Below are 24,624 nucleotides of genomic sequence, written 5' to 3'. Positions count from 1 at the left end.
TGCTTGTAGGTTTGAATGTTTTGGAATAATCAGTCTCCTCATTTATACTGGAGAATTGAGGGCAATGTTAAACAGATGCTCCGAGTCCATTCTCATTCAATGTGATCAAGTGTACCACAACAAGTTTTATATAAATAGCTGGATTTGTAACCTTTGGGTCTGATGCCCATGTGGGGAATGAACAGGTGGCTAACAGGCCTCCACGGCCTGCCAAGAGGAATAGTTTGATAGTATTTGTAACGTTTGTAAGTTTTTAACATTATTGGTGAATAGTGATACACTCCTTCTACACATAGACTCATTGGAGAAGTATATCTTCCCACGATATTCCAACAAATGTTCTAATCTCTGATCTCTTAAGAGCAAATTACCACTAGATCTGGGGTGCCAATCCTTTATAACTGAACAAAAAAGTTATTGATTTAAAAAAGGCATAACAAATACCTTTCTCTGTAATGAACCAATGTGTATGCATAGACATGCGTTTATTAAAAAGTGATGAAGAAATGTGTTTTGACATCAATTAGTAACTAGTGGCTACAAATACCCACCCCCTGGTTTGATGGAGTGAGTGACTAAGGGCCAATCCCATTTGTATTTTTCTACCCCTACCCCTACCCCTACCCCTTACCCCTCCAAACGGAGTCTGCCTGCCCGAACCCCTCCTTTTTTAGGGCTACAAAGCCCTCCCCTTTACCCCTACCCCTCTGCCTTAACGACTATTGAGATACCACTACCCCTACACAAAACGGAAGGTAAGGGGTAGGGCCAAGGGGTAAATTGAGATTGGGCCTTAGCAACCTTTTACCTGAGTAAGTGAATGGCTAGACAGTATGACCTACATGTATATCAGTGATGCCAACAAAGGTCATTTAAGATGACTATTATAGTTCTCTCAGAACCACTCTGGTCAAAAATGAGACGGGAAACAGAGATACGTACATTTCATAATCTTTATTTAGAATGAAGACATTTGTGTTTGGCGGGATGGCTCTGTTTGAAGGAAGTTCCCCTGCTTCTCCATGAGCTCCATGGAAGCCAAGACAGGGAACAGCAGCATCCTCAGGTGGAGTGCCTTCCATTTAGCTGGAAAGGCAACATACCCCCTAGAACAGAGCAAGCAACAATGACAACAGTATGACAATGTTTGGCAATGATTAGTTTGGTGGAGCATGGGAGGTGGTGGGTGCAAAACAAGCAGCATAAAGCAATGACAGGAAAACAAATTCGGTAGTTTAAATGAAGCGCGGCAGCATCCTCAGGTGGAGTGCCTTCCATTTAGCTGGAAAGGCAACATACCCCCTAGAACAGAGCAAGCAACAATGACAACAGTATGACAATGTTTGGCAATGATTAGTTTGGTGGAGCATGGGAGGTGGTGGGTGCAAAACAAGCAGCATAAAGCAATGACAGGAAAACAAATTCGGTAGTTTAAATGAAGCGCGCCAAAGGTCAGCATCCAATTACGAGCAGCAGCTGATTAACCAAAGCGCAGCTGATTCGTGGAGAGCTGTATGGGTTGGGTCGGCGTCAGCCAATAGGCAAAAGGGGCGTGTTGACTACGTGGTCTGCCAGAACTCACAGGTTGCTCGATTTGGCCCACTCCATTACAGTTTTTCTCGATTGGTTTGGCTAATTTCTTGAAACCGAGATGACATTTCTATAAATGTTGGGTCATTTGGCTAAACATTCTTACACTTCTGCACAACAGTTCAGATAACTAGCAAAATGTCATATACCTCCCAAAACAGCTCATTCTTGCATCAGCACTAAACCTTCTCCCACATTAAATAGTCAGTACCATAAAAATGGCATATATCCTTCTCAATTGGTTTGGCTCATTTGCATTCATTTAGTCATTCTGTCAAAATAAGCTGGATGGTTGAGCATAACGCCATGGATCCTCATCATGTGTCATGTGTCGAAACTAAATTCCTTCCACAGAATGCCGTTTGAAAAAATGTCAAGAAATTAGCCAAATAACAGAGGAAACTGTAGTACACACGGTTGTAAAATTATTTTCTACAAACTAGTAGTTACAATACCATCTGGCCTGTTGAACACTGTCATGAATTTACTGTTTAAAGTAAAGCAATTCTTAAAATATTATGTCCTTGACTGTTATGACAATTGTGTAGACTACTTTGCATATGATGACTCACACAATGAAATCATGCTGACATGTTTTGGAGAGGGCAACCGTTAGACTGAGAATTGTCTGATTCGTTTAGACAAGACAGGTCAATTTATTTGGAAAATGTGCTAAATGTATGCTCTATGTGTCCACTGTAGGGTACTTGTACATAGCCATCTGCCGAGATGTACTAAACATTTGAGACATGTACAAAGCATTTGAAATTTGATGAAAGCAATGAAAAATGCCATTCTGTTGTGGGAAATTGTAAGTTGGTTTGGAGATTTGTCCGTGTTATTTTGAGAATGTCATCTCAGTTTTGAGAAATTAGCCAAACCAATCGAGAAAAACTGTAATATATTAACATGACTTGAACTTAAAAGTTGGTGTTTTACAGGCATAGGAGTGGGCAGAGGACAGTGTAATATCTCACCCTCATACACAACAGAATATGCGCATTTCAACTACCATGTGGGAATGAGTGCTTATGAAATGTGCCTCTATCAAGTGCGTGCTTGCTCAATTTTAGCCCATTTTTCATTTAGTAAATATTGAGTTTGGCCCATGACCTTGTCCCAGATGTAGATTTTGCCCCACTGTGAATTTGAGTTTGACACCCCTTGGCCTATATACTATATTGACATGCTTACAGTTGTACTCATAAAAATAGCAGTGCCTTCACAAAGATGAGTAAATGTCAAAATTCTTCAAATAAATTGCACTTTAATGACCAAAAATGCTTTAGGGACACTGTACTGCACTGCATATTCTATTTCAAAGCAAAACAATGGGAAAAGTAATTCAATTTCATAGTAATCTATCTAATAATTCAAGGAACGTCTGTCTGTATCCCCGCGATGGTATCTCTGTGACACGCATAACTCCTGCAGCACAGCACCAAAAGATCTCAAAGTTGGAAGGTGACTTGGCAGTGGAATGACGGGTTGCAGCGCAAAGTCAAACAAATGTTCACTCAACCAGCTGATTGCGCAACCAACATTGGGACCGCAACCAGCTGATTGCGCAATATTCCAAGCACTAAGCACAACAGACACCTGCTACTGCTTAAAGCACACACTTCAGTGACATTTCAGAACAGTCTCCATACAACTACAGTAGACTGTCACTACTCAATCAATGACTGTCACATACATTGGGCACACACATCCACCACTAGTTTATAGAAAGTGGAGAAATGTTATGTTCAAAAAAATAGCAGTGTTAACATCTCTGTCTTTGGAAACTCAAAAATGTTCCGTACAAACTAGCAAATTATTGCAAATTCAACTTAGCTGAGCATCTTAAACTAATATTTGGTTGCATAACCATGGTTTGGGACAACTGTTTCACATCTGTGGTGCATGGAATCAATCAAAGTCTGGCAACGGCCAATGGGTAGTGCAGCACAAGTTGTGGTACATTTCACAATTTCTTGGCTTTTCCTCATGAACAGCATTTTTGATGTCCGCCCACAAGTTTTTGATGGAATTAAGGTGCGGGAATTGTGCCGGCCACTCCATTAGTCGGATGCTGTTTGTCTGGAACCATGATTCTGCTCACTTGTTGGTGTGTTTGTGTTTGAAACATCCATATTAAAGGCATGTTCTCTTCAGTATAAGGCAACATGACTTATTGCATCCTGATGTACTCTAACTCAGTGGTTCCCAACCTTTTTCTTTAGGGACCCATATTTTTACCATTGTAAGTTTTGGTGACCCAATCGCGCGAGCGAGAGGGAGTCACATGATACTCTGTTTCCTGTGAAAACTCATTAGTTATCGTTTTATTCCTCAATTTGTCTTCAGTCAAATATAGAATAACTCTTTAATGTATCACTTACATGTTGTTGCTTCTATTCATAAATTAGTTTAAATGCTTTGTCATTTATTCAGCATGGGCTATATATGGTATTAAAATGAAACCCCTTAAAATCAAGAGGGCTTCGCGACCCACTGTGGATCTTTGGCGACCCATAGGTCGGGTCCCGACCCATAGGTTGGGAACCACTGCTCTAACTGATCCATGATCCCTGGTATGAACGTACCCAGCATGTGAAGTCACAGAGACTGGTTACAGCAAGAACCCACCAAGAGCCAAAAGGAGGCCAGCTCACCAGGACTATGACACAGGAGACACAGAGGAGGACAATCTCAACACTTGCGGGGACTGTTGTTACAGGGCAGTGTGTGATATACCACATACTTACCAGGACGCCATTGCGTCAACCAAAGCAAGGCAGTGGAAAGCTGCAATGAGAGAGGAGATACAATCTCTCGAAAAAAGAGGCCTTCACCCTGATCCAGTTGCCACCCTGCAAACAGACAGTGGGGGGTAGATGGGTATACACGTTGAAAAACGAATTTGATGGATCTGAAAAATACAAGGCAAGGTACATAGCAAAAGGCTACAGTCAGAAACAAGGTACAGATTACGACGAAACATTCTCACCAGCTGACATGACTAGTGTAAGGGTTGTGATGCAAAAAGCAGTACAGGAGAATTTAGTCTTACATCAGATGGATGTTAAGACAGTTTATGTGCATGCACCAATCGATTGCGAGATTTACATGGAGCAACCTGAGGGGTTTCAGAAGAAATCAGACAGGGGTGAGAAGCTAGTGCAAGCTTAAGAAATCCATTTACGGGTTAAAGCAATCTGGGAGAAATTGGAATGCAATGCTGCACACATGCCTGGTTGAGAATGGTTTCGTCCAAAATTCTGCAGATACATGTGATTACACACTAGAGAGAAACAACGAAAAGGTGATCATTATAGCTTGGGTTGATGATCTCATCATTGCTGCTAGAGAATGAGGTGAAAAAGGGGAAGCGGATGCTCACTGAAAGGTTCAAAATGAAAGATATGGGGAAACTGAAACATTTCCTGGGGATTGTGAACAGACAGATGGTGTTGTAACAATGTCACAGGAGAAATTTGTGAACAAGGTTTTAGACAGGTTTGGCATGCAGGACTGCAAGCCTAGAAAAACACCATGTGAACCTAAACTTGAGTACACAGAAGATACAGAGAAAATGCAAGAATTTTGGGTATTTTAATGCTATTTTTGTCCAGGAACACGGTTTAAAGGTTGATGACAGTCCTTCACAAGTGCTTCATTGCATTTTCTCTTTGTGGCTTAGTTCAAAAGTCAACCCACACTATGTCTTTTTATAAATTATTATAAGTTTAAATGTTGTCAAATGTCAAATCAACAACTTAATTTCATTCTTCAGGTCAGTATTGTATAGCAAAATGTGTTAATTTGTCTCTATATAGTTTAATTCAAAAGTTATGACTTATTCTCTGTCATTGTTTCAATCTGTTGGGTTCCTGTCAGGTGCATTAAATGGTTAAAAATGAAGGCCATGGGACATTATTTCAGCCGGGGGGTGCGCGTCGACCCCCCCTTTCCAACCCTACTATAGTCGAGGTTCGCCCATATGCAGGGAAGGTTTATCAATATTTTGGTGATGCTGTAATTGTGATGTGAGAATGCGGGCCCTCCAACTTCTCACTTAGACTACTGATTTTAATGATTGGGAACTGTGTGAGGGTTGGGCGTTACTTTGCTATTGTTATTGGAACATAGTGGCTCGGAATGAGCAGGAGCGACTTTGGTGCCCGCGTGGATACTGTCCATTTACAAGTGTGACATGGAGCACGCACCTTGTTGCGAGATTCCCATCGGCATGACTTTTGACGTCACATGCAAATGATGGATAGGCCTACTATCATTTTTTCAATAGACTTTAAAAAGCTTCATTTTCATCTGGCTCTGTATCTGTTCTCTATATAGGCCTAATACTTCCTATATTTCCGACTTCTTGTAATATTTTTCCTGTCCCCTCTTTTTCTTTCCTCTCAATCATATAGAAATAACTATGACAACCATTAGGGTGTAGGGTGTATAACTAATCACAAGGATTAGGCCCACCTATTCAGGTAATGTAAGTTAGATTTAGTGGGGAAGAATGTAATGTCTTGTTGGTAGTCCTTCATTGGGTGAGCTGATATTTAATATTGAAAGCCTTTTTAAAACAAACTCTCAGATCTGAAATAGAAATGGAACACTTTGGAACACACGTCAGGTACCACTGGGGGCCAAGCCCCCCTAAAGATCAGAAGCTAAAATCGCCTCTGGTCCCATGTAGGCTATTTTCCTGTACATAGTGTACAGTACATTACAGTACTGTACTGTAGCATCTCTGTAATACTATCCAAAAGGCATATCCAACCATGGAAGATGACTTTATAACACTTCAAGGGATATGCTTACATATAAGGCTTCTAGCTCAAGAGGTTCTTGTACAGTAAGACCTTATATGGGGGGTGCATTTTGAAACACTTGGCAAAACGTATTTGTATATCCACACATAATTGTCTTGAGAAAGGTCATATATAGCTGTTCCCCTTTGACAAACAGCGTCAGTAGACCTGTGAATAAGTCTTACATTGGTTTACAAGGCCAAATGTATATGCTAAACTGCTGAAATGTAGTAATTTCCAGAGGGTCTTCATGACCGCATTTCAGAAAAAAGATGTAAGTCCTATCCTTTCCTGTCACTTCCCGTGGATTCTACAGAGTCTCTACTTTCAAATGGTACCAGCCACTTAATGATAGGTCAAAGGATGCAGACACAGGAACCATTTAAGTAGACATTGTACAAAACCTTACAAAAACTCAAAAATAGCCCCGGAGCTTTCCCCATATCATTCTCATTTTAAGAAGAACATTATAGTTTCTTCCTTCAAGGGTTCCACCACAAAAACATTCAGTAAATGATTTCAAATACAGTAGTGATGTTGCACAATATTTATTTTGTTCATGCTTATTTGGCGCTTTTCTGGGTGACATGCAGAGGATACAAGGAAGACAAAGGTATACTGTTCCACCCAATTATTTCAAATGTTTCTTGTCTTTATCTCTATAAATGTTGATGGAAAAATCATGCAATATAATTCTTGATGTCCTGTCAGACTAAAGGGCATTTTTTTTTAAACCTGTGCTGTGGAGGTCCAATAGCAGCCTGTGTTGGACACAAAAAAGCTTTCCATGGATAACATGGATAGTTACTATAGTACACATTAATGTTAAACACAATTAAAGGTTACAAATAATCCTAACTATTTTTAATCATCATAATGTGACAAAGAAAGAAGACAGAAACAGGTTTTTAATTATCAGGATGTTTTGTTTTATTTGAAGGATTTATTCATTCATTATTGCAATACTGTATGAATGATATCAACCATAGAAGTTGTCAGGAGGTAAGGGTATTGTTGCGCTCTAGATGTTACGAAAATTAACTAGGTGCGTGGACCCAAAAGAAGTAAGAAATAAGGTAGGAGCAGGTTCGCACACTTAACAAGACACAAAGGTCAAGCACAAGGAGTTTTTTTTATTAGAGCAGGGTAGAGCAGAGAGCACTGATGACGGCAACAGCCTGAAACATCTGCTCTGCTATAATAAAAAAAACCTCCTTGTGCTTGACCTTTGTGTCTTGTTTAGTGTGCGAACCTGCTCCTACCTTAGCCATAGAAGTTGACCATAGTCATCGACTGGGCACTGGACTGCTACGTGGGTGAGCCGGATTCAATTCCCGACTCGGGTCATTTCCCGATCCTCCCCCCTCTCTCTCTCCCACTCAATTCCTGTCCCACTGTTCTATCTAAATAAAGTTGACCCCCCCCCCCCCCCCAAAAAAAAGTAGCTGAGTAGTCGACCGTAGTTGACTTAATTACTCTCAGTTGTTTCTTTTTGGTTTTCTTTAAACTGAGAGCACTGATTACCTGTTAGGTATGGGTCGCAGGTAAGGCTATAGGAGTATGAGAAACCTCCCGATTTAATACCACAACTATTGGTGTGGGAGCCCTCAATTAGAGTGGTAGTACATGTTCCAAGGTGGTCATCATACTGCAGATCTTTGTCCCACACTTCAAGATTGAGGTGATGGTGTGCTTCGACGTGGCCAAGATCATACGCTATGTTCCAGGTGGGGTTTTCAGTGTCTTTAATGTAGTGCGTCTGATAGAACCTGTTCCAGTACCTTACATTGACATAGGGATCAGGTGGGCCAACTGGATCCAGACCAGCCCCCAGACTCCATGCATTGTTGACGGTTACTCGGAGTCTGCCCTTCTTTGCAGACAGAGGGCAACATTCAGGGGAGAGATTGGGCTGACCAGTGCACTGTGAGGAAGGGGGCTCTTTAAACAAAGCGTTGTCTATAAGATACCGCCTCACAGCCTCCTTCACATTTTTGCTAATTGTCATGTTTACGACTAGCTCATGAAGAGGGAACAGAGAGTAGGAGACGATATCGGGGGTTTCCTTCAAGCTCTCCATCCAGCTTTGGAACTCTGCAGAATCGTTTTTACTGAGGGAGACCTCTCCTAACCACTTACTACCCCCTATCACCTCAGTAATATGACTCAGGTAAGACATTCCAGACTGGGTTTGAGTGTCCACATTTTCTAAAAGTGATTTGCAATTACTGGTGGTTGCTGATGCATCTACATACCCTAAGCCAATAGAAAGTCCAGTTTGGATGCAGTCCTTGGCCTGGTCAGCAGAGTGGCCGTTTACACTGGCCAGACATGAACGGATAGAGGTGAGGCGGGTCAGGCGTCCTCCGAGACGCACCTGTTGAATGTAATGGGTGCCGTACGTCTGAATGAAGCGATGGTAGAGGTATTCAGTGTCAGCAGTGTACTTGGCTGGAAGAGACTGCATGTGCTTTTTGAATTCTTCGCTGAGAGGGGGCTTGTTTGGAAACCGATAACTGTGAAAACAGATAAGGGCGATTAGTCTGGCTGTCTCATGCACATTTAGAAGCATTGGTATAAATGACAGATGCCTAAATTTAGAGATGTAGGCTACAGCTGAATAGCATGCCAAAGCACACCAGCATGCCTATCACCTAAAACGTTGCACCACAACTGTTTTCGCTGAATCATGGCTCCATGATTACATTCCCGACTCTGCTTTAGACCTGGAGCAACTAACGTGCCATCGAGCAGACAGAGCCCTAGCAGACAAGAAGTGGGGTGGAGGTGCCGAAACACTACGATAGTACACAGACACTGCTCTCCACAGGCAGAGTTCATGATCATCAAATGCCGTCCCTATGACCTCTCTGGGGAATTCACTGTGATTCTGCTAGTTGCGGTGTATATACCTCCCACTAACTAACAACATCAGTGACAGGAGAGAGGCACTAAATTAACTGTATCAGGCCATCAGTGAACAACAAAGTGCACACTCGGATGCGTTCACAATTATTGCTGGATATTTCAACCACACCAACCTCAAAACAGTTCTACCGAAATTTCACCAGCATGTGAACTTCCCAACAAGAGGACAAAATACCCTGGACCTGGTTTACACTCCACAGAAAGAGGCATACAAAGCCAAACCCCTCCTCCACATTGGACAATCAGACCACTTAAAGTCAGACGATGCTTATTTGAGTCAATAGTATTCAGATTTGTATCAACTGCTGGCATTCTGTGATGAAAAACATTCTCACAGCGAGCTTACGTTATTTAAACGGCATTTTTACATGACGGTGTAGATTTTGAGACAGGTATCCCACGGGCACTTTGAAAACTATGTCATCCTACATTGTGAACCTTAAAGCATCCTGCTACTGCCCCTTTACAAACAGAGGGCAAAACTCACCAAACCAGTTCTGAAGGAGGTGAGGGTGTCGCCTGAGAGCGCTGTCTTAGAACTTCAGGACTGCTTTGGAACAACGGATTGGATTTTCAAAACATATGCCACTTACAACAACCACATCAACATTGAGGAATACACATACTGTGGCTTGTTACATCACAAAATGCATTGTGCAAAAGGCACAAAACGCATCACCACTAAGGCCAACCAGAAGCCGTGGCTGACAGGGGATATCCACAGACTGCTGAGGGCCAGAGACAAAACCTTCAGAGCTGGGGATGAAGCTGGCCTCAGAACAGCTTGGGCTAACCTGTCCACGGCATCAAGAAGGCAAAAAACAAACAAAAGAACCTCAGACTTCCAAGACAGCAGAGACGCACAGAGTCTATGGCAGGGCATACAGGCCATCATAGACTACAAGCCTGTGCCACAGACCTGTGAAAGCAACAGCTCTCTGCTCAATGACTTGAATAGTTTCTTCGCCCACTTCGAAGCACAAAACCACACACACCCACAGAAACTCAGAAATCATCACCATCCAGATTCAACGACCACTGTCCAGTGGCACTAACACCCATCATAATGAAGTGCTTCGAATGGCTAGTCATGTCACACATAAAAGCGACCCTTCCCGCCCACCCTGGACCCCTTCCAGTTTGCATACCGAGCCAAACGATCCACGATCCCTCACCCACTTGGACAATAAAGACTCATATGTGAGAATCCTGTTCATTGACTTCAGTTCAGCATTCAATAACATAATACCACAACTCATCAGCAAACCGGACAAGCTAGGAATCAGCACCTCCCTCTGCAACTGGCTGCTGGACTTCCTGTTGCAGAGACCACAAGCAGTACGGTTAGGGAATAACACCTCAAGCCGTCTGACCCTGAGCACTGGGGCTCCGCAAGGTTGTGTGCCTGTTCACACTGCTGACACATGACAGCACGACCCACAGCCCCAACCATCTGGGGAAGTTTGCAGACGATACAACACTGGTGGGCCTCATCACTAAGGGCAACGAGACTCACTACAGAAAATAAGTATTGTGCATTCATGTGGTCTTCTGAAGTAGATATTATCTAGTTGCTAAGTGGTATTTACCAATGCGTTGCGTTCATGTGCTTGTTTGTTGTTGGCTACTAATTAAAGATGGCGGACAAGATTGAGACTCAGGCCTGTTTTTTTTACTAAAACGATTATGGAATGTGGTGGTCATCAGCTACAGCCGGCAAATTACAGTATTTCTCAATTGGTTTTGTACATTTCTCACAACAGAATAATCATTCTCAAAAGTTCTTGTTCAATTGTGACTTCCTGCTGTTATCTGTGCACATGGTAAAATACGTTTCTCATAGTTTTCAGCATTTAGCAAATGCTTTCATCACCATGCAGATGGTTGTGTACAATTCTCAGCTTTTTCGTACATTATCAATTGCTTTTGTCATATCACTCAAAAAGCATTGTCACTGAATACACAAAACTATCTCAACCCCCAAAACATTTAGGCCCTATGTCATTGTATAAGTCTTGACATGCAAAATGATTTACCAAGCCGTCATAATGTGATAAGCACTGTATAATGTCCACTGGATTTTTATCTGTAAATGTGATCTGAATTGGTAAATTGCTCACATGTAAATATTGACTCTCTTTAATCGAAGGCAATAGAAGGGATAGAGATAACAGGCATGCAATAGCCTACAACAATAGGCACTGTACTGCATTATATTACTCTATGCCTCATGTGCCCTTTATAATTACGCTCCACGCTAAATTACGATATTTCCCTGGAATTTCACAAGACAAAGTGCACTTTATACAGTATCAGTGTATTGTTTCAAATTTATTTTGCTTTACAGTTCCACATTTTTTTCACATGGGATGGCAAGACAAGTAAAAAGGGATGGTAGAGGGCGCATTTTGACACCTCAACCAGAGTTTGCTATTTGTCCTATTTTGCAATGAGAGAACCTGTCAATAAATAGGTCATAGTCTAAATGTATATCTAGGACAATCTTATCTGATCAATGTAATATAAAGTCGATTTTACAACAATTCATCCAATCTAAACAACATTTTGCTTCAGAAAAGATCCTCAAGAGTGTACTATTCAATTGACAACATGACAAATCGATTTGACTAACTTGTCCATACACGGACCACACTATGACACAATGACTAACCATTCTGCTGGCACTGATACGTTCATTGACACAAAAACTTGGGTTTTGAGCAAGAGACTTGGTTTTGCAGGTCATCCACGGTGTTTTGCCATTTGTTAAAGCTGTTTTGAGAATGAATATTATGTTTTGCAAATTGCGAGAGAGATTCGAGAAATGTACAAAACCAATTGAGAAATACTGTAATTAGGAAGTCAAAAGATGAAAAATACTGAATATTTACTGAAACTGCCGTTTAGGCTATTATGACTGTCCAACTATAGGCCTACTGAATGCCGGTTTTTGAGTAGCGGTCATCATCTCGTAAACTTGTGTATAAAAACGTTCTACGAAAAGAAAAAAAAAAAACGTTCTACGAGTTGTCCAGTGGAAAATACCAGAAGGGGTGGCGTTCACGTGTGCTTCAAATTTCGGCGTTTGGTATTTACCATAATTTACAAGACCACATGAACGCACAAGTAGACCTGCTGGTCAAATGGTGCAAGGACAGCAATCTCCTGCTGAATGTCAGCAAGACCAAGGAGATTGTTGCCAACTTCCAGAGGGGCCAACAACTACTTTTGGCAAAGGACGCGCTCAACTTCTTGGAAAAACGAAAATTTGTAGTAATCATTATAGGGCCTACCAACTGCAGCATAATCTAATGAGCAAGTCAGATGTGCCTATATCAGATGGGTAGAACATTGGGGCTACTGATTTAACACCCAAATGCGATAGACGACTGGGTCTTGATTTGACAAACGAATGTGATAGAACTAACGACTGGGTCTTTGCCATAACAACCTCCAATTTAGAATAGTAATGGCAGTTCGCCAGGAAGTTATGAAAAGAAGCTTCTTGTGGTGGAAGGAAGTAGTTCAACAGAAAACCTTTGTTTTTGTCATTTAAGCATCAAAATAATTCCTAAAATAAATTTCAGACAGTGTGGCAACTGTGGTACTAGCGGGATAATTGACTTCACAGTGTTCGTATAACATGAAAAATAATGCACACCGAGGTGTAATGCCTAGGTGTGCATTATTTTTCCTGTTATACGCACACCGTGTCATCAAATATCCCTTGTATAATATGTATAAGAACTGTGACCCCAAAACCGAGGTATGTACCGAAATATTTTTGTTACACCCCTCCCTAATATACAGTATATATAGTAGGTAGATAGATAGATAGATAGATAGATAGATAGATAGATAGATAGATAGATAGATAGATAGATAGATAGATAGATAGATAGATAGATAGATAGATAGAGGTGTTCTCATGAGGTGTTCAAAGCGGAATTAAGTTTAATTCGGAATTAAATGTTCTATGTACTATGAAGTGAAGGGATTTAAAGTGATGTGGCTAATAGTACATTCAGACATAGGACATGCAGGGTTTTTACTTTTTACAGTGTGTAATTTAAACCAAGCTAAATGTTTGTAGGAAGCAGATTTTGTAGCTTACCCGTAATAAGAACATGTCAGTTCATTTGAAGCAAAGGCTGTTTTGTATAGTTTAGACTGAGCACTGGCATACGCTGTTGCAGTGGTATGGCTTCCCCCCACAGTCATATTTGCCATGTCACCCAAGTCCAGTCCCACTGTCCAACCAACATTCTCTATGGAAGAGGTGGTGCTCTCTGCTACGCTACTGGCTGTGCTGAGCGCGGCAGCGGAAATATCCTGATTGCAGTTGCTAAAAGCTTGCCAGTCTAAAACAGACAGGGGGAGCTTCTGCAGCTCATTGCCCTGCAGAGGGTTTTCACAAAGTGTGCAGGTGTCATTTGGGGTCAGATATGTCTGGACATCCAGCACGTACGCCCCCTTATGCTGCATGGTAACCACATCAAAGCCCTCTCCAGCAAGGTTGTGGCCAGGAACAAAAGGTGCATGCTGGCATTCCTGCAGCTGTCCTGTCCGACACGTGTGGACGATACTCAGGTTACTCAGCAGGAACAGGAGCAAGGGTGGCAGCATGGTCTGTGACCTGTGGGAGAAAAAGTCTGTAATGAGTCGTAATTCTTAGAACAATAGGCCTATCTTTATCTTGTAGGGCTTGAAATTTTTTGCTCACCGGCCTCTGTAAATGTATGGCCCACATCACTAGCCATTCAGGCTGTCTAGTTGCATAAGAAACTGAGAACCTAAATTAACTAGTCATGGGTAAGCGGTTAGGGCGTCAGACTTTGATTCCCGATCTGCCAGGTTGATTGCTGAGTAATTAACCCATGCTCTCCCCCATCCTCCTCCAAGACTGAGGTACCCTAAACATGATACCAGCCTGCCGCACTGCTCCCTTTGGGCGCCAATGGGGGCTGCCCACTTGCACAGGTGAGGCATAAATGCAATTTCGTTGCGAGCAGTGTGAACTGTATGCTGTGTCACAACGACAATGGGAGTTGGAGTTTCCCAGTTGGGCTACCACTTTCATATACTGTATGATAGTGTTTCTCAACGGGGGCGCTGAGAAGGATACACCTGAGTGGGGGCGGGGCTTAGTTCCCATTGGGGAGCATTAGTCTATTTTATTTGTCAATATTACAGTATTTCTCAATTGGTTTTGTACATTTCTCACAACAGAATTATCATTCTCAAAACGTCTTGTTCAATTGTGACTTCCTGCTGTTATCTGTGCACATGGTAAAATACGTTTCTCATAGTTTTCAGCATTTAGCAAATGCTTTCATCATCATGCATATGGTTGTGTACAATTCTCAGCTTTTTTATAGATTAGCAATTGCTTTTGTCATATCACTCAAAAAGCATTGTCACTGAATACACAAAACTATCTCAAACTCCAAAACATTTAGGCCCTATGTCATAGTATAAGTCTTGACATGCAAAATGATTTACCAAGCTGCCATAATGTGTTAAGCACTGTATAATTTCCATTGGATTTGTGTCTATAAATGTGATCTGAATTGGTGAATTGCTCGCAGGTATATATTGACTCTCTCTAATCAAAAGCAGTAGAAGGGGAAGAGGAAAAAAGCATGAAATACAACAATAAGCACTGTACTGCATTACATTACTCTATGCCTCATGTGCCTTTTATAATTACGCTCCACGAAAAATTACAATATTTCCCTAGAATTTCACAAGACAGTAAGTGCACTTCATACAGTATCAGTGTATTGTTTCAAATTTATTTTGCTTTACAGTTCTATATTTTTTTCCACATGGGCCTGCAAGACAAGTAAAAAGGGGTGGTAGAGAGCGCACTTTGACACATCAATCAGAGTTGACTATTTTTTTGATTTTGCAATGAGAAAACCTTTCAATAAATATGTTATACTCTAGATGTATATCTAGTACAATCTTACCTGATCTATGTAATATAAAGTCTAATTTACAACATTTTCCATCTATTCTAAACAACATTTCACTTCAGAAAACATCCTCAAGAGTGTACTAATCAATTGACAACATAACAAATCGATTTGACTAGCTTGTCCATACACTATGACACAATGACTAACCATTCTGCTGGGACTGACGCGTTCATTGACACAAAAACGTGGTTTCGAAAGACAAACTAAGGATTTTGAGGAAGAGACTTGGTTTTGCGGGTCATCCATGGTGTTTTGCCATTTGTTAAAGCTGTTTTGAGAATGAATACTGTGTTTTGAAAATTGCGAGAGAGATTCGAGAAATGTACAAAACCAATTGAGAAATACTGTAAGGGGGTGTTGGTAGGCTTATGATTATCTCAAGTGGTCGTTTGGAGGCTTAGGAAGAAGTCAAGGGGGCGTTTGTTCAAAAAAGGTTGAGAACCCCTGCTGTATTAGTGGCTAGGCCACGCCCTCCTAGTGACGCAACACCTTCGGCGTTGATTCTAGTCAGACCAGGAGCAATACATCATAGTTTCTGAGCTCTGGAGAAATGGGGAAGCAATCAACAGCAGCAGCAGCTCCAACAGCCTTGGGTAGAGGCGTGTTCAAGGCATTGATGTGGTAAAATCTATAGAGATTGCCAGTGTGACGTTTAGGTGTTCAGTGTGAAATTAGGTCTGGCTACCTGCCAACTGTAAATTCCATAGGGGACAGTATACTTGCCTATTATGACACACCCGTCCTGCTCTCTGATTGGCCAGAGACATGGACCATAACCTGGTCCGTTATGAGTTTGAGCTTCCATACTGTCTTTCAGATCGGAACGATTGCGTCAAACTAAAGGCAGTATGGGAGTTCCCAGGCTAGTATGACGTCATTGCCCTCACCAAATTTTAGTTTTAGGTCAACTTAATCAAAAGTCAAGTCAAGTCACATTTATTTTTCTAATCCATTTCACAGAAAGGCAACTCAAAATGATTCACTAACAAAAATAACAACAAAAGAAATGGTAAATGCAAATGAAATGGTAAAAACAAAGTTAAAACTAGCAGCACTCAGAGAGCGCAGACCTCCGCCAAGGAAGCTGCTTGATAGAACATTTGGTCATGTTACACCGTAAGTCTTTCTGCCTTCTTTTTGCGGTGTCCCCGTAATTCAATTTCTGGTCACTAAGGGCGTCTAGATATATAGGCCAGCAATGGTGAAGAGTCTTTAAAAAAGTCCTGGTTTTAGTTCGTATTCCGGATCAGCACCAGAATTTGACACTTGTTCCTTGGGTCATTACTAACAACTCCACAAAGTTTCAGCCAAATCCATTCACAAGTCTTTTAGTTATCCTGCTGACAGACAGACAAGCAGACAGACAAACCAACGCGACCAAAAACATAACCTCCTTGGCGGATGTATTAAAAGAGATCTTTACCTCACCAAAACAAAGTTAAAAACATGGCATAACACAGAGCACGTATAGGGTGGCAGATTGCACTCAAAAGAATCAGACAGTAATAATAAAATTAAAAAAACTCATGCATGATAAAATAAATAATAAAATTAATAAAATGCATGCACATGCAGTTGGGATCTACCTTACCATTAAAAAATGCACAGTAATGTGAAAAAATGAGCAGGGTTCCATTGTCAAGCCCTCATCCTGTACGTCCCTATCCTGTGTTTTCATTTGACTAGTTCGGAATTTTAGAAAGAAAAGACAGAGAACTGTCAGATTTCAACTGAAATCAAAGGGAACATTTCTAAATAAATATTTTTAGTACATACCCCTGCATGTTAGTGTAATCAGCTTGTCTAGATTGCTCGTAGGATTGGATGTTTTGGAAAAGTCGGTCTCCTCATTTATACTGGAGAATTGAGGTCAGTTAAACAGATGCCCTGGTCTCATTCAGTGTGATCAAAATATTTTGCATCAAACATAGTCAGACTAGCCACAACAAGTTTTATAGATAGCTGGATTTGTGACCTTTGGGTCTGATGTGGGAAATGAACAGGTGGCTAACATGCCTTCACTGCCTGTAAAGAGGAATAGTTTAATAGTAGTTTTTAACATTTTTAACATTATTGCTGAATAGTGATACACTCCTTCTACGTACTCATTGGAGACGAATCCCCCCACTATATTCTAACAAATGTTCTAAAAACAAAACAAAAAAATATCAGGTGATCCTCCTGGCTGACCTGCTTGGTCTGGGAAACACTCGTAGGTCTGCAGGAAAACTAATGTTGATTTGATCTCTTAAGAAGAGCAAATTACCTCAAGATCTAGGATGCCAATACTTTATAACTTAACAAAGAAGTTATCGCTTTAAAAAGAACATAACAAATACTCTCTCTGTAATGATGAACCAATGTGTATGCGTTTATTACATTTTTGGCAAAAATTAGTAACTAGTGGCTTCTCACCCCCTGGTTTTCTATGTTGTGATCTGAGCTCTCAAAAAGTGAGCAACTGAACAAGAGTGTTTCACAGCTGCGGCACAACACACAGCCACCAACCAACAGTGTCAGCCTTTTGCACCAAAATAAATTAACAAACATGGAGGAATTTGTCATTTAAGTTGTATAATTAAGCTTACTTTTCTGTGGTAAGCTTCACAGATGTATTAAACTTACTATGCACATTTTGGAAATAACTTGCGTGTTGAAATGTTGTTCAGAATGTTTCTTTTCAAAAGCTCATTGTTGCTGCACTGTATTGTATATACACTGCGTGTACATGGATTCATCATGCCCATCACTGAAAGATTCAGCATTAAAGTTACTTGAAACACAGTAGTTCTCCCCTGGTTTCGATGCAAGCACCATGTAATACAGTTCCTGTTTTCTTCTACTAAATACAATAATGCAAAGTTTTGTTAAGACCTGTGCTGTTGAGGTCCAATAGAGTTTATTTTATTTTTTTAAAGAACGATGTACAAATTAAACATTATTGATGTGTGTACCAGGTTATAGCAGTGCATGCTGATTTCCGCCTGAAGTCCCTTGGCAGGTTGATGTAATTTAAAAAAAGGAAAACATCATCAAAGTCATTGGAGCAATTTGTTAAGACCAATAGAATAGAAGTGGATAGGCTCATAAAACAGTATAATTTCTCACAGATACAACACACACACACACACACACACACACACACACACACACACACACACACACACACACACACACACACACACACACACACACACACACACACACACACAGAATAATACTGTAAATGCTCTGGATGATTTGTTTTATATTGAAGATTTATCAATTAATTACTTTCAAGCCATGATTGATTACAACCATATAAATTGGTTGTGGTCGATTTAATTACTCTCAGTTGTTTCTTTTCAGTATGCTTTATAGCGAGAGCACTGATAACCCGTTAGGTGTGGGTCACAGGTTAAGACATAAGAGTATGAGAAAACTCCCGCTCTAACAGGACAACTATTTTGACGATGGCCCTCATATAGATGGGTGCCACAAGATCCAAGGTGGTCATCATGGTGAAGATCTTTGTCCCACACCTCAAGATTTAGCCAATGTTCCGCTTGGATGTGGCCAAGATTATACTCAACGTTCCATTGAGGATGTTCAGTGTCCTTAATAAAGTGTGTCTGAAGGTGCCAGTACCAGAACGCCATCTTGACGTAGGGATCAGGATGGCCAACTGGATCCATACAACATCCCAGGTGCCATGCTGCGTGGATTCTTACTATGAGATGTCCCTTCTTTGTGGACAGAGGGCAGCACTCACTGGAGAGGTTGGGTTTGCCAGTGCACCTTTGAGGGGGATTTTGTTTAGGCACAGCATTGTCTATAAGATACCGCTTTACTGCCTCCTTCACATTTTTGCTAATGGTCTCGTTAACAACTAGCTCATGAAGGGGAAGCAGAGAATAAGATATAAGGTCTGGGGTCTTCTTTAGGCTCTCCATCCAGCTTCGGAACTCTGTAGAATCGTTTTTGTGTAGAGAGACCTCTCCAGGCCACTTATTACCCCCTATCACCTCAGTAATATGGTTCAGGTAAGACAGTCCAGATTGGGCTTTAGTGTCCACATTTTGTAAAAGGGATCTGCAATTACTTGTGGTTGCTGATGCATCTAGATACCCTAAGCCAATAGAAAGTCCAGTTTTGATGCAGTCCTGAGCCTGGACAGCTGAGTAACCATTAACAGTGACCAGACATGTGCGGATGGAGGTGAGACGACTCAGACGTCCTCCGAGACTCGCCTTCTGAATGGAATGGGTACCGTATGTCTCAATGAAGCGATGGTAGAGGTGTTTCGTGTCATCAGTGTACTCTGTTGGAAGAGACTGAATGTGACTTTTGAACTCCTCATCAAGAGTGGGCTTGTTTGAAACCCGGTAACTAGAAGGAAAAAAAAGACAAGACAGATTTTAACAGTCTGACTTTCACATGTACATTTATAAGCATTGTCTAGGAGGAAAATGAGTTTTGATCAGGCCTGGACTGGTAATCTAGCCTGGCCTGGCAACGCCATCCTATGTATTTCCACCCACAGATTTTGGCTCTGTAGTCTGGTTGAAAAAGAATGGTCGTCGCACACTCAGAACTTCATGCAGTTAGATTTACTAAGACCAACGTTTCTTGATGATGACCCTGATGAAGTCGTAAGCCGAAACGTTGGTCTTATTAAATGTAACTGCATGAAGTTCTGAGTGTGCGACGACCATTCTTTTTCAAGCTGAGTCTAATTGTCTGCCGTACGCACCTCAAACGGTGTGCGTTTACTGAAACCCAAAGAAAGGCTCTGTAGTCTGGCCCAGAGCTGTCTAATAAGAGAGTTTTGTCAACTGGGGACCAGGAAGTCGGTTGGTGATATGATTCACGTAGATTGAAATATTTCTAAAAAGCAACTTTCTGTTCACTGGAGAATAACACAGAACCATTAAATACCACACAAAGATTAAGCACAAACGAATTATATTTATCTTTACCACATTTTCTGTGTTCTACGGCCACCTCCTGGAACTAAGTAACTACTTCTATAGGAACTAAAGTCAATGGTGATTTAGCCTAGGCCTACATGTAAAAACTCTGCATGAGGCTCCATGAGAGCAGCCATTGCTGTGAAAAGATTGAACCATTGAGGTCTATGGGAGTGACGTAACTCTCTTATTAGACGGCCCTGGTCTGGCCCAACTCTCCTAGCTTGGTTCACTCATGGTTTTGCCAAACAGAGTGGTGACGCAGAACTCACCTGTGGAGTCCGTTACTGATTGCAAAGGTAACACTGTACGATAACAGTCATGCTAATAAAGCACAATTTGAATGTTGACTTGAATTCGGAACTTCAATTTCAACTTCAAATTAAATTGCAGAGGAAGGTCAGACCATCTCCCCCCCTCCATTGAGACAGATTTCTCTTGACTTGGTCCAGGCTGTTTGACGAAGTGTTTTGTTTCGTTTTGTTTTATTTTGTCTGAACCTGCTTAAGAATGGCTGGCTATGGACATGCTGAATTTTGTCCTTAAAGTCACCCTAAACATTTATTCTAAAAGCAAACTGAAACGTACCTGCATTTCACAATTTACAGTGTATATGCAATTAAAAAACAGACCGATTTTTTTGTTTTTTTTTACACAAATATAGCATTAGGTAGACTTACCTGTAGTGAGCACATGCTAGTTGATTTGAAGCAAAGGTTGTTTTGTCTACGCTAGACCGTATCCTAGCATATTCTGGAGCACTGGCACGGCTGCCCCCTACAGTCTTATATGCCCTGTCATTTGCCAAATCTAATCCCACTGTCCAATCATTCTCTATCCTAGAGGTGGTGCTCTCTGCTACACTAGTGGCTGTGCTGAGCAATGTGGAAGAAAGTTCCTGATTGCAGTATGTCAAAGCTCGCCAGTCTAACATAGCCAGGGGGATCTTTTGCAGCTGATTGTCCTGCAGAGGGTTTTCACAAACTGTGCAGGTTTCATCTGATCTCATATATGTCTGGAGATCCAGCACGTATGCCCCCTTACGCTGCATCGTAACAATGTCAAAGCCCTCTCCAGCAAGGTTATGACCGGGGACAAACGGTGCCTCCTGACATTCCTGATAACCCCCTCTTCTACAGGTGTGGGCGACACACAGGTAACTCAGTAGGACCAGGAGCAAGGGTGACAGCATGGCCTGTGTCCTGTGTGAGAGAGGGGTCAAATGAGTCATGATTTAACAACAATTATGCCTCATTCAATGTACAACCTGATTCCAAATTTTGTGAATGGTATTTTGTGAAAATGCTACTGTTTTCAAAACTACACAAGATGGAGAATAGTGCAAAAGCCAAGCAAAATGATTGTGCTGAGGGAAATATGTAGGCCTACTCATTTAAAATTTGACCCCTGCAACAAATCTTGAAAAAGATGGGAAAGGGTAAAATATCTTGTAACATTTTGATAATGCTAATGAATACTAATGAACATGAAAGCTCAAATAAAGCGCCCTCAGAGAGAGGCTGTGTCACTCAGAATCAAAGATGTTGAGGGACTAGTGACATAGGCCTATTTATTACATAAAGGATTGAATTATAGAAAGGGCAGGTATATAAGACCAATTTCTGTGATGCAATGTTGTAATGTTAAGTAAAATCTTTGAATGAGTTCATAAGATAATGAAATGACCAATAATAAGGGCAGTCATGGGTGAGCGGTTAGGCCGTCAGACTTGCATCCCAGAGGTTGCCGGTTCGACTCCCGACCCGCCAAGTTGGTGGGGGGAGTAATCAACCAGTGCTCTCTCCCATCCTCCTCCATGACTGAGGTACCCTGAGCATGGTACCGTCCCACCGCACTGCTCCCCATGGGGCACCACTGAGTGCTGCCCCCTTGCACGGGTGAGGCATAAATGCAATTTCCTTGTGTGCAGTGTGCAGTGTTCACTTGAGTGCTGTGTCACAATGACAATGGGAGTTGGAGTTTCCCAATGGGCTTTCTTTCTTTCTTAATTGTCAATAAGCACTAGCCTGACATGCCAAGCCCTTCTCTGCTTGTAGGGCTGCAGTGCCTTGGATATGGTCTTCTTCTTACTCATGTGGAGATTTAAAATGAATGCTGAATGATACATGCAGGTTTTCAACAACATATGCAGCTATCGAAGTATTACACTGCATTTCGGAGGACAGCCTCGTGATGGCAAATGGCATTCTTTATCTAACAGTGTGGCTCCATCATAAGGGTAACCAGATGATCTGGACAGTTTGCAGCCAGGAGTTTGACATAGTAAGCATAACAAAAAAGGGACACCTTTGGGACACAGTGGGACACCTACCAGTTGAGCTTCTGAAATCTTGTCTACGACAAAAAAAATACAACTGTACTTTTGCTTGTCTGTATCCTTATCCCGCTTCAAAAGTATTTTATTGGCCCTGTCCCAACTTCTTTCAGATTTTTTGCAGGGGTGGAATTTTAAATCAACACATACATTATATTACCAAAAGTAATGAACTTGTTCAAAATAAGGAAAACATAAAACCTCTAAATGTTCTATTTGAATTTTAATCTAGCATGCACTCATCTTGTTTGTTTTTAGTTCCTTTTAGTTGTGTATCTTAATTTACTTAAATGTTACTATGTGCTTGTATTTGTCTTTTGTTTTTTCTGTTACATGTACTGTGGTTATTTTTGTTTTACTGTCACAAGTCACTGTCAAAAAGAGAGGGTAAGCAAGTGCAATGACCCACGGGCTACATCTAACAATACCTTTGGTCAGGTCAGTCATCATTTACAGTCTCATGGATGTAACATGAGCAATCTATACACTGTGGTGTGTGACATTATTTTTCAAATAGGCCTATGAGACATATAGACCTACACATCTGTTTGATTTTGGCCTTGGAAGGCTTTTAACCCTTGTGGCCCCTACAACCGAACAAAGTCAGGCAAAGGCAATGGAGGGAGATGTTGCTAATGACAACTGGCAAGGTGAATATATTTCACTACACTTTGATAGCATTATCTCAAAACAAGTGTAGGATTAAACCATGTTTATAGGTTTTAGTAATCAATTCAGAGTGTATATTGGGTGAAGCCTATGCAGCCTATATACTGTATTTTTTTATGGCAATACCAGTGTGAGTGACTTGCCCTAAGAATACCTTAAAACACGAAAAACAATTTAACTCCTCACCTCTTCAAGCAGTGTAGTGGACAATGGACCGACCTTTGACCGTCGAATCATGACAGATTTTCAAAGCAAGACCAGTTCTGTGTGTAGCCCTGACCACTCTTTTGCTGATGAGCTAATGTTTTGACTCTTATAACCCTGGTAGCTGGGACTGCAGGGTTTAGGGGAAACAGAACGCCCCCCACCCATCCTCACCCTCCTCCAATCAGTGAAAGGGATGCAAGGTTCAAGGCAGTATGTAGGGAAAAGGCAGCAGGCCCTGATATGCTGCCTGGCAAGGTTCTGAAATTAGGCCAAGAGTATTAGCTCAAAAATATAGGCCCAACCCGGAACAAATTATATGATATTACTGTATAGTGTTAATGCAATAACTTCTGAACGGGTGAATGGATTGTCACAAAATTTTGTGTGCTAACACTGTGATTACTAAGTGATGTGATTTAATTTTGGAGGTCATCAGTTTCAAGATGGCCGATATTCAAGATGGCCGACTTTTGTTGGCGTCATAATTTCCGAACGGTTGAACAAATTACCACCAAATTTTGCGTGCTAACACTCTATAGTAGGACATGATCTGCCAAAAAAATTTGAGACCAATGCCTTCAAGATGCCTTCAAGATGTTTTTGGTTCAAGGTCCAAGTGACTGAAATATTACAACACGTTATACACATAATACATATAGATATTGTTATGATAAGTAGTGGAGTCTGTTACGGGAGAAAAAGGCCATTACCGTTATGGAGCTGACAAAAGCGTCAAATTTTGCATGATGCTTCCTTAGGACCCCCTCAATGATTTAAGCCTAGGAGCCCAACTGAAATATTACATTTTCATATCAATCAAGTGAATAATCCATGTACATATGAAGTGTCAGTGACAGCTTGGATGATCTACCTCAATAAGGCCATTACAAAGTAAAATGTATGCTGATTTGTGTTCAGATATGTATATCTTGAGTCCTGAGTGTACTATGGAGTGAAAGGGGTCGTTATGCTTAGGAAATTATGAATAATTAATATGCAATACAACATACATAGAGTATATTTACAAATACTGTATACAAATTAACAAAATACAAAATACAAAAAATGGTAACATGTCTGTTTTCTGTTCTACTTTGGGCTTTAGCCTAGACAACATGTTGGCTACCTAACCACTAAATGTACTGATTGCTCGT

General features: G+C 41.1%; 2 protein-coding genes across 2 annotated transcripts; both read right to left on the bottom strand.

Annotated features, from left to right (window-relative positions):
- Positions 1–7,851: 7,851 nt before the first annotated feature.
- On the bottom strand, positions 7,852–16,992 carry LOC134455483 (perforin-1-like). Its single transcript, XM_063206558.1, has 2 exons — positions 13,444–16,992; positions 7,852–8,917 (listed from the first exon to the last, which is right to left on the bottom strand). Exons 1-2 carry the CDS (start codon positions 13,953–13,955, stop codon positions 7,870–7,872), a joined length of 1,560 nt encoding a protein of 519 aa, XP_063062628.1. The 5' UTR covers positions 13,956–16,992; the 3' UTR covers positions 7,852–7,869.
- Positions 16,993–17,006: 14 nt separating this feature from the next.
- On the bottom strand, positions 17,007–23,462 carry LOC134455481 (perforin-1-like). Its single transcript, XM_063206557.1, has 3 exons — positions 23,450–23,462; positions 20,940–21,461; positions 17,007–19,678 (listed from the first exon to the last, which is right to left on the bottom strand). The coding sequence occupies exons 2-3, from the start codon at positions 21,449–21,451 to the stop codon at positions 18,655–18,657; spliced, it is 1,536 nt and encodes a 511-aa protein (XP_063062627.1). The 5' UTR covers positions 21,452–21,461; positions 23,450–23,462; the 3' UTR covers positions 17,007–18,654.
- Between the last annotated feature and the right edge of the window lie 1,162 nt (positions 23,463–24,624).

This window comes from Engraulis encrasicolus, chromosome 9, assembly GCF_034702125.1.
Source record: "Engraulis encrasicolus isolate BLACKSEA-1 chromosome 9, IST_EnEncr_1.0, whole genome shotgun sequence".
NCBI classification, from domain to species: domain Eukaryota; kingdom Metazoa; phylum Chordata; class Actinopteri; order Clupeiformes; family Engraulidae; genus Engraulis; species Engraulis encrasicolus.
The sequence above is the reverse complement of the archived record's forward strand: the minus strand, read 5'-3'. Positions and strand labels throughout refer to the sequence as shown.